At 35.1% G+C, this 11,720-nt stretch overlaps 1 protein-coding gene across 1 annotated transcript in view; it reads right to left on the reverse strand.

Annotated features, from left to right (window-relative positions):
* The window catches only part of Grid2 (glutamate ionotropic receptor delta type subunit 2), a 1,223,762-nt gene that overhangs the window by 118,500 nt on the left and 1,093,542 nt on the right, over positions 1-11,720 (reverse strand). Inside the window, exon 12 of the mRNA XM_028782458.1 lies at positions 1,547-1,685. Coding sequence (XP_028638291.1) covers positions 1,547-1,685 — 139 coding nt within the window. The remainder of the gene's footprint in view (positions 1-1,546; positions 1,686-11,720) is intronic.

Genomic DNA, 11,720 nt, shown 5'->3' on the forward strand with positions numbered 1-11,720 from the left:
ATTGAGGAGGAGAAAATCTAGACCTCTCTCCTTTTGATTGGTTTGTGTCTGCCCGGCCTGAACTCTTTCACTTTTCTATGGCCTCTTCTTAGGATCACTTTTAAATAAAAAAGGGGGCAGATGTGGGAAGCTATCCTTATCACATCATTGCCATTAACAAGTCTGTGCGCATGCGCTGGAAGGTTTTCCCGCCTTTATTAATCTGACAGTTGGAACACGTCATGTGGCCTGAGGCAACAGGAGCCCATCAGAGACTGCCACGTCCCAGGCGAGCTTAGCTTTCTATATAAGGGAAGGGTTTTAGGCCCTTGGGGTCCCTCCTCGTTTGTGAAGCTTATGCTCTCCCTCTCAAGATGCATTAAAGCTTATACTGCAGAAGGATCCTGAGTGTGCCGCGTCTTTCCTGCTGGCGGGAGGTTGCGCGGGACAATAATGGCTGTATGATCACTAACAGAGTTCATTTACATATTTCTTAGAGGCAAGAAGTTTTGTGTTTTTCTTTAAGGGAAAGTTGACTCTAGGAAATCCTTTTACATTTCTAGTTGCTTTCATTTTGAATTGACCACTTTTGAGCATGAAGGTTGACATTTAATTAAGATCATTTTGTTTGGGGTTAAATAAGACTGTGTTTTCTTTGGGATTTCTTAATACATGATGTAGAACACTACGTCCACTTAGGGCAAAAACTGAAATGATGCTGCAGCTCCTGTAGTGTGAAACCATGAAGACAAAAAAATGTGTCAGGTTTACAGGCATCATGGGGAAAGCCCTAAGGATCTGAAGCATAGACTTCTGTAGATGAGTGTGTTATGGTTAAAAATCATTTCCCATCATTGTTACTGATGCTGGGAAAAAGCAGTTAGGTTGGCCAAGTGAGCATTAATGCAGACAAGCAGAATGTGCTCACTAGGATGGAATTTTTTTATCTGTTACTTGTAATTCTCTCTCCTCCTCTGTCTTCTTATCTTCCAGTATCCCCTTCTCTCCTTACCCCCTCACCCAGTGAGTAAATTTAACGATTTAACCATTTACTGTGATTGCACAAACTCATAAAAAAAGACATTTTATTTCATAAAATTATTTGTACTTTGTTTTTTCATAATTTTTCTCTGACATAGTATACTTTTTAAAGATTTATCCAGTTTTACTTTATGCATATGCATCCATCCATGTCTGTACACCATGTGTGTGTAATGATGTTAGGGTCCAGTAGAACATATTAGAACTCTGCAACTGGAGTTAAGCATGGTTTTGAATAATTTCTCCTGCCCTGAAAAAGCTATTCTATGTGAAGGTTAAATTTTTGATGATGTGTTATCCTTCCAGAAAAATACAGAAACCAATATTTACGTTATAATCAACATATTAAAAAATAAATTATTTGGGATTGATATTCTGAAGAATCACAGAATGAAGTTTTTTCATCAAAAGGAGAGTGAGGATTTATTATCAGGTAGTGCACATTTATGTGCAGAGGGCTTTCCTTGTGGCATGCATGCCCAGCATTTGTCAGGTTTGATGACCACTGGGGTCTATGTCTACTTACTGGATGGAGCTCTCAATGCGGGTGATAGTGAGGAAGGCGGCAAGGTTTGCTGTGTAAGATGAGATGACAATCAGAGCAAATAACCACCAAGCCCCCATCATCATTCGGGTTGCCAGAGTCGTGTAAGGGACTTCTCCACCTGTGGAAAGAGGGGAGATGACAACAACATCAATACGCTTCTATTGAGAAACTGAAGCCATACACGTTCAGCATCACTACAGGCAACAAAAAACATTTCGCTTAACAACCATGGAGATTTTAATATTTTGTTTTGGATGATCTTCTTTGGAATTATGTGAGACTTTGTTAAAAAGAAGCATGATAAATATTCTACAAAATATGATCAAGTGATAATTCTTTATTACGTAATTCTAAAATTAAATTCCTTAGTATAGTCATGAATATATATTTTGTTCCAAAGAGCCAGGTTATTCACCAGTTACACAATACTAATACTGCTATACCTATATTTAATATATATTTTCATATTTTAAATGAAATATTGGATCTTTTGTTAAATTCTTTGGGAGTGCAGGCTGCTGAAAATCTTTGTATCACACATATTACCACTGACTTCAGTATTATTGCATTTGATTCTTCCTGTCCCTCTCTTAACTGGACACTCACAACATTGTTGAAAATCATTCTTCTCATTATGTATAGATAGGTATGCCTTTGTGTGAAATCTTCATAAAGCTTACATTCTGTCTACATTTTTATACTATGTAACCCTAGCAAGACTTTGAAGGTTATGTACATTTGATGAAGTAATATTATTTCTGGCCATGGTATGAACATGGGCTTGCATAAAGTAAACTGCTGTGGCACCCATGGCCAATGGTCATGGGTTGGGTCTAGGCTTGTTTTATGTCAGCTTGACACAAGCTTGAATCATTAGAAAAGCGAGAACCTCAATTGAGAAAATGGCTCTATAAGATGGAACTATAGTCCATAATATAGGACAGTATTTTCTAGTGGTTTATGGCTGAGTGTCCAGCCCATTGTGGATGATACCATACCTAGGATGGTGGTCCTGGGTTCTAGAAAGAAGGTAGGCTGAGAAAGCAATGGATTGCAAGGCAATAAGCAGCAGGCCTCCATTACCTCTGCATCAGCTCCTGCCTCCAGGTTCCTGCCATGTTTGAGTTCCTGCTATGGATTGATTTAGTGATGGACTATGCCGTGGATGTATCGGCCATAGTGCTTCATCACAGAATTAGAGACCTAACTAAATCAACAGTGAAGTCAAAATAACTTATTGCTAAGAAATCCTTTGACAATGAGAATAGGATTAATATTTTTTTAGGTAGAATTGCAGGGATAACTAGATTATCCCCTGAGATTCCATCCACTAATAATTCTTCTCATAAGCTGCACAAGATCTTTGGGAGTTGGTAGAGAATATAGGAAGGATAACATTGACTAGAAGCATAGCATCTTTAGTGGTGCAGCTTTTGGACCTTACTTACACACTTTGGGGTGAGACTTGTCAATAACTATTGAGGCATCGATATTATGCTTCTACAAATAATCTGAACATCATGCTCCTATAAATACACTCAACAAACTCATTGGTTTATTAAGGCAGGCTTAGATGAAATGCCTTCTTTGGCCACTTACAATGAATAGACATTTCTTGATGTCTTCATAGAAAATGAAACGTCACATGGATCATATTCAAACTTATAGTCTGGTCCTTTATCTATGGAGAACTATTGACAAAAGCCTATGCCTTCCTTCTACCCAGAATCTAATGGGGATCTTAAATTCAACACATTTAAACATTTGTTTTAAAATCCAAATTACCTCCCTAACTACCTAGTTCACATTATGCCAGGAACTGGAACATTACTTTTATCCCATTTCTTAGAACAAAACCTTAAAAGTTTAGTCTCTCAATATGTAACAAATCCTGACACCTTTACCTTCAAATCAATATCAGCAAACTATTTTATCTCACCATTTACAATGCTCATATTCAAATATAAACCAGCAGCTTTTGATTTTGCCACCAAACAGCCTATAGAACCTATATTTAACCTGTCTAGATCCTGACCCCTGTCAGTGCTCCACCATGGGACTCTAGGCCATGAAAGTCAGGTCATGATGTGCTTAGATCAAAACTCCCACATGATGTGCCCAGATCAAACCTCCCAATAGCTTCTCATCACTCTGTGAAGAATCTGTAATCTTTGTCAAAGCTTATCAGACATTACATGGAAGAATCTTATTCACTTATCTGATCTTATTTTGAATCAATCTCTAAAACATGCTGTCAAAATTATCTATAGCATAAAATATTTGGGGTGCCTGGACCATTAAAGGACACTAAGCCCTTCTGTGTTAGTTTCCTCTTGAAATTTTGGGAACAGTAGAGATATAAAAAGCCAGCAGAGCCTGAGAGCTGAGAGTAGAATTCATGGGTAATAGCATGTAGGGTCCAGGGAACAAAAGTGTAAGGTCAGTAAGCAAAGTGAGAAGAGAAGACAGTTGGTGACAGTTGAGGCAGGAGAACCTGAGTTGTGTCACAGAAGATACAGTTATGAGACAGTTAGAAGAAGAACCTATGAAGAACCCACAAAGTAGCAAAGAATGAAAAAAATAAATAAGAGCTACATTTACTTCTTATCCAAAGATTTGAATTTAAAATATTTATGGGTAGAATTCTTTTGCTTTTGATTTCTAAGTATTTTTCTAATCACAAATTTTTAAGGATTTTATTTTTTAAAAAATGCCTCTTTAGAAATATCTTTTAGCAGTGTTTGACTAGTATAATTTCCGACAGTTTCATACTATCAAATCCCTTTCCTCGAAGAAAACGGTAATTTAACATGGTTTTAGGTAATAGCATATAAACATCTTTGTTTTTAGAATTTTTAAATTTTTTTTGAAATTTAAATATAGTAAAAAAAATTCTCTTTCTCATTTCTCCTTCTACCCCTCTATTTTCACCCAGCTCTCTCTCAAATTCTATTTCTTTAATTTTGTATATACATACAAAATAGTATTATATATATAATATATAGTATATATATACAAAACAGTATAATATATATTATACTATTAATATGTATTATGTTATAAATATTAATAAATATATAAATAAAACTTGCTTAGTCTATATAATGTTACTTTTATGTATATGATTCCAGAATTGTTCACATCTGATTTATATAGTTTTTTTCTCTTTCTTTTTAATAGTCTCTGAAATAGGAATAGTCCCTGTCGTATATTATGTGGTTATGTACTTGGTAAATGAGTTTATGCTATGTTACCAGTTGAACTCTATCTTTACAGAATTCATGTGTTAAAATATTAGTTTTTAATATGCTAATTTAAATAAGCTGTCTTCAAAGAATCAAGGTAAAACAAGGTCATGAAAGATCATGCTAACATGGCTGCCATTTTGGGGAGAGAGACAAAACACTGAGGATGTGTGTATTTAGCAGACACAGGCAGAAAGAAGCTAGAGTGCAGTAGAGAGGCTGCTGGAGAAATGAAATATGTTTACATCTTGATCTTTGTCTTCAACCCTTCACATCATGGAGTCTGGGTATTCTGTTGTATTATCCCTCTCAACTTAATACATATGGATTATTAAACACTAATAGACTATGCAAAAAAATTAGGCTTATATTCACAGTGCAAATAAATTAGATAAACAATATTCTTTCCTGTTAGTTCTATAATATGTGCGTATAGTAACAAGATTTAATTACTTATACCTGGCAGTTTAACTCTGACCATTAGTTCCTATATGTAATATTTCTGCATATTAAATATATACACATTTATATAAACACATCCTTCAGCTATTTTCTGAACTTTCAGTTCAGGCTAATTTTTCATATATGTAAAACATTTTCTCAATAACATTTGTGATGCATTTTAGATATTTCTTAAAAGCAACAGGCATTTTTGCTTGGCTTCTATGTAATGAAAGCTAAAGAATTTACAGTTTTAAATTCACGTGAAGATTTTTGAGCAAAACAGATAATTGGAATCTAACAGTAAAATGTGCCCAAGTCTGAATGATACACAAGCAGGTAGAGAAGTATGTGTATGACTGAAAAGGCTAACTGTAGGTTTGTCTCCATAAAGACCTTAGCCTTTCAGCCATAGAAAATCAATTGTTGAGTTTCTTATTTTGTGGTATATAATTCGCAACTTTAGTAGTTCAGATATTCTATATAATCCAAATATTTTTGACATATTTACTTAGAAATGAGATAATAAAAATAATAGAAATATTGTCTTCCTGTTTGGGTAATGTTGGACTGCATGTGTCATAATAACCTGCAAGTCTCACTCTCTTTGCCTACTGTTGTGATAAAATATTCTGACAAAAATTGTGGTTTGTCGGTTCTGAAAGATACCTGTATTCCCCCTGAACACCCACACTCCAGTGTCATCCCCTTCCCCACATTCTGCCTTTCTGTGTTTATAACCCGTGTGTGAATGAATTACGATTTGAGAAAAATAAATAAATTATTTAAAAAAAAAGAAAAGAAACCTGGAAACTCACCTCCAATGAAATGCTTCTTCCAACAAGGCCATGCCTTCTTAGCCTTCTAATCCTCTCAGTGAGAGTTCTACTCCCTGATGACTAAGCATTCAACTATATGATTTTATGAGCCTCATTTTTTTATTCATACTACCACAGGCATTCAGTATTTGCAATTCTGAGAAGTACATTTCTGTGACTAATTAGTAATTCTTTGCTTAGGAATTTTTTTTCTCTTCTTACAATGCATTCTCCAGCTAATTTTTATAAAACTATGAAGTCAGTATAATCAATGTCAATGTTTCCTCCCTTAAATAGGTTTTTTGCTGGGTAGCCTGGGAGCATTTATAATAATTTTTATTTGAAGGTATTTTATGAAAAATAAAAACATATCAAGTTTTGTATTTAGAAAAAAAATTGTGGTTTGTGGTTGAATGGTACAGTTCATCATGATGGAATGTCAAGGTTGTAGGAAATTGAAGGAGATGGTATCAATGTGTCTACAATCAAGAAGCAGAGAGTGATGAACACATGCTGCTGCTTTCAGCCAGGGAATGAGACAAACCACAGTAAGAGAGTCTTCCCAACACTTTTAATGCAGTATAGATAAGCCCCTACTATCTTGCAAGTGATGATAGATTCTGTAAAGTTGCCAATTAATAGTAACCATCCAACTCTACCCATTGTCAAACTGACACACCAAAACAACACTTTTTTGTCATAACCTTCCACCTCTTATTTTGGTTGGCTTATGACCATGATATAATGTAAATTATTAAGCTGAACTTTAACTACCACAGTCTTTAATTATTTTGATAGGTTGAATGTTTCAAATCTTTTAACTGTGAATATCTACAGAATTAAAAGTTACATAGTTACATATGCTCTAAACACAATGTCTAGAGTAAACATTCCTATTCCGAAACAGAAGAATCAGCGACTATCAATGAATGATCAGACAAAATCAAGACCAAAATCCACCAGTGAAAACATCAAATTCTGTCACTCCATATCTGGCATCTGAGACCAAAGTTAAATTGGAAGTGTTCCAAAGGGCTTAGATGGCTTTAGGCCCCCAGTGTGACAATCTGCAACATACCAAAAATTTTCATGGGCTAGCTCCATTACATGCCCACAGCCATCCATGATGGACATTCTATAATCCAAGCATCTCCAATATCTTGAAGTTTGTTTCAACCAAACTTCACAGTGTCACTTGTGAGATTCTGGCAGAGATTATGCCCCTGCCACATACTGATTTCTTGGTATCAGCTGCTCTCTGAAATTGTTTACAAAATTTAATGACACCCCTTAGCTTTGCATTTCTCAAGTCTATAAAACTGAGAGCACGATCCATACGGCATCTACCAGGAGTTCTGATGGTGTGTTGTTGGAGCCTGTCCCCCTTGGACCACACTTGCATCATTTCCTGTGTGCTGACCCTGGGGAAACACTATCCTAGGCAATTGACTTTGAGGAGTAAAAGCTAAGCTGTATTCTCTGATGAGTGATGTCTTGCCTTGAACACAAGTATCCTGTTGTTCCTGAGAGCTGTTTCCCTGTAATATTGCTAATGTCTTTAACAATTATGGCTGCTTTGTTGTTGCACTCTCCCTGTATAATACTGTAAAATTGTCCACATTCTCTACCTCTACCAAACACATTAAGTCTTTAATTTATATTTGCCTTATATTTTCAGATCCTAGAACGAAGCAAAATTCCTGGTTAAATATCACATGAAGGGCTATATCCCACTTCCTAATGAAACCACTGTTGCCTTACCAAGCCCTACTGTCTCTGTTTCTCTCAGTATTATTGTCTTCTAAGTTAAGTTTCCACTGAACTCGCCTATTAAGCTCTGTTTCCATTGTTCTGGGGACTTTCTAACTCAAAATTTTAAACATTTCTATATTCCTGCTGTGAAACCATTCAAAAAGCCTAAGAACTACATGGTTTGTTGGATTTATCACAGCAATGGCCTCACTTCTTAGTACCAATTGCTGAATTAGTTTCTCTTCCTGTTGCAGTGATAAAAATGCTCTGACAAAAGCAAATAAGACTATCTATTACATCTTCCATTGATAGAAAACAAAATAATTAGCATAGAAAAAATTTGTAGAGCTAAAGAATAGTAGAAAAATTAGGACAATAAACTTCTGAATAAGATGATAATATTGAAAAGGAACTTAGTGTTTGTGATTCATTTTTTTCCTAAGGAAGAAACAATTGTAAAACATGACATTAGAATTCTTGAAGTGGGGAGGGTGGTAGAAAGAACTTGGAATATGAAACTAGAGGGAAAGAATATGGACACTGGAAAAGTATAAGCCAAAATAGTGACAGAGAGAGAGGTGAGGTAGAGAAAAAGAGTTAGCCAAAATTAAGGTTATGTGAAAAGCCATATAAAAAATTGTAAATTAATTAAAACTGTAGTTAAAAGTGCTGGGTGGCTCCCATAGCCACAAATTATTAAGCAAAAATTTCAATGCTAAGAGTGGGATAGTGCTCTATGAATTGTTGTTCAGAAGGTCTTACAGATTTCCAAAGCAATAGAAGTTATTGCTATTGCTGTTGGTTATCTATCAGGATGATGCAATAGTGGTATAATTGTTGTGGGTAACCAACTGCTTTCTGAGTCCATTTGGGACTTAATTCTCAAGACAGAATTCATGATTGGTACCAAATATCTGGTCTAAAGCCTGTAGCTGTGGAAATCAAAGGATATAGTCAGAAATCCACAGCTGCTGTATTATTAACTGAACATAGTGCCAAATTGCCTTCTAAGAATTTGATTATAAACACAAATAAGGATTTCTCCTAGTTTTTGTTATAGAAGATTCATTTTTCAATGAGTGATAGTTAACATAGAGATGCATAACTGGTCAAAGTGCAGAAGCGATTTTTTGGGCAGTCATCCATCAATAGACAATCCCTTCTAAGACTCAGAGATCATAGAGAAGAGGGAGTAGAAAAAAATAAGATCCAGAGCATGCAGAAGAGTGATGTAAAAAGCTTTGGTTTTTTTTTTTAACATAACATGCTTTTGCACTTGTAAAGTCACAGCATCTGTGGTTATCTGTGTGAGACATGCACAAAGCTTTGTAACATAATGATTTCTGGATGAGGATGAATAATTATTTTCAGTAGTTATTTCAGCCTCTAGTAAGTTGACCATGCCTCAATAAATAACTACCCAAGAGAAGTCGTGCAAGCAACCCTAATTAAACTCAAGGAAGCACCAAAAAAAAAATTGAATGTATAAACATTTTTGGAAGATGTGAGGTTAGAGTGAAGGGGTGGTAAGAACAAATAATGGTGCATGCAAATACAATCAAAACACATTATACACATTTGAAATCTCAAGAAATAAATTACAAATATACTTTAAAAAGTGACTGAGAATCTTGGAATGCCTCCGCCAAAGCCTTCAAATTTTAAGTGGCTTTGGGATCCAGAGAATGCTTAAAAGTAGTGCTTATAAAAACAGAGAGAGCCATACAGATAGAAATTATTAAATGTAAATCTATCAAACTTAAAATTAAGGCAGTTTTATAAAAGAAGTGAAATATTTAGATGGATTAAAATAAATATACTCAATATTGAAGTCCCACAGGAACTTTAGAGACAAGCTAATGCTATAGAATTCATGCTGTCTCAGTATTCATTTCTCTAAATTCTTCCCATAGTACTCTGATGATAGGTGTCTCTCCCTACTCCTGACTCAAATTTTTGATAATTTTGTTTCTAGATAAAAGTGCAATGAAACAAAAAGAGACTGAAAAAACAAGAAGCTATTTCCCAAGTTTAAAAATGAAAATCTGCATGTAAACTAGAAATATGAGTAAAAATTAATAAGATTAAATATTAATAAAATTTAAGAAATGCAACACAGAAGGCTGATCCAGGGGGAAATAATTCCTATTGTTGTGATAGAAGGCTAAAAGTAACTCTTAAGATTGATGGGCATAATGTGTGAAGGTGCTTTAAAGGCTCACTATTACAGATATTATAAAGATGCAAGAGAATTTGATGCAAGTTTATGCTAATGAATTTAGAAGTAAAGATCTCATGAGAAATAAAATCTAGATGAAGTCTGTTGAAAAAGACATTGAAACTTTGAATGGCCTTGCAACTTTTAAGCATTTCAAATCTAAAATTAAAATTGACTCAGAAAATTCAGCATCTTGTGGTAAAATATATCAAATATTTGAGAAGTAGGTGCTATATTGTACATACTCTTACTGAGAAGGACAACAACAACAAAAAATGACAGTGTTCCTTTTGTTTATAAGGAAAGCATAACTGTGATGGCAACCACACTGAAGTTATTCCAAGAAAATAAATTATCACATAATTATCATTGACAATAAGACAAATATTATGCTGAAAACTGCATAACCAAAGACCAACCTCACTGGTCTCATGTGAGTACAAGATGCATTTTGCTCTGAAAACTCATTCACTATAGCTCATTACATTACCACTAAAATGTGGAGATTATGTGATGATAAAGGTCAATATCATAAAGGCACAAATAAAATATAGCACTCAATGTGAAAAACACAAAGCAAACCTAGATATAGTCTTGTAGCAGCATATTTTCCCCACAAGTTGGGAGGACATAAGGTGGGAGGAGTAAGGAGAGGAAGAGGAGGAGTAAGGAGAGGAAGAGGAGAAGGAAGAGGAAGAGCTGAAGGCAGAGAGGTAGAAGCAATTGAGAACCATGCATATATCGAGAGCAGTCCTGGGTAACAATTTATATCTAGGTTAGTTAACTGGTTAACACTTTCAATTATGTGGGCATCTTGATATTTGAGCATCACCAAATATATAAAGCTATTGGATAATCTTTAACCATTAGAGTCTTATTTATACCGGGTACCGTGTGGATGGTAGGATGGTTTGGGCTCAGCCCAGCCTTGTGGAGACAGCGTGGGAGATTGGCTGAGCCACCTTCCACACTGGCATCTCGTGGGTGCCAGGGCTGGTGTTCTGGCCTGCCTGAGCTGGCAGCCTAAGCCAAATGGTGACATATTCTCGCCTCAGGCCTAGGCTAGTCAGGAAGATGGTGACTGATTAAGAAAAAGCTAGATTAGGTGCCGTTGTTTTAAAATATTACTGCAACAGTCTACAAACAGAAAACATTCTTTCTCGTTCTTCTGACAAGTGTCATCTGGTGACAAATGGACTTTCTACATTCACCACCAAAATCTTATGACTTTAATGGCTAACAGATGTTCCAATTTTCCAATTAATATTGATTTGAGTATGACAAACAAACAACATAAGAAAAGGAAGAAAAAAATAAAATAAGTTATCAAATATATGTGTGAATATATAGAAAGCTTGAAAGGATAAAGAAAAAGGATGAAGTTATGTTTTCCATCTTATAGCAACAATTAATGTTCAAAAGTTAATTATATTTGTTTATGATAACAATAAACATTTAAACAGAAAATTAGATGTAAGTGCAACAGTAATAATGATAAATATAAAATATCTCTGCTAAACCAACTGAATATATGAGACCTTAACAGAGAATTATAAGGAAAAAAAAAGACAGAATACATGGATAGGTGTGATCCCTGATTAGATCATTGATTAGATCATTGAGCACTGCAGGGAGAGAGAGAGAGAGAGAGAGAGAGAGAGAGAGAGAGAGAGAGAGAG

The sequence above is a fragment of the Grammomys surdaster genome, unplaced genomic scaffold, assembly GCF_004785775.1.
Source record: "Grammomys surdaster isolate TR1022 unplaced genomic scaffold, NIH_TR_1.0 752, whole genome shotgun sequence".
NCBI classification, from domain to species: Eukaryota; Metazoa; Chordata; class Mammalia; order Rodentia; family Muridae; genus Grammomys; species Grammomys surdaster.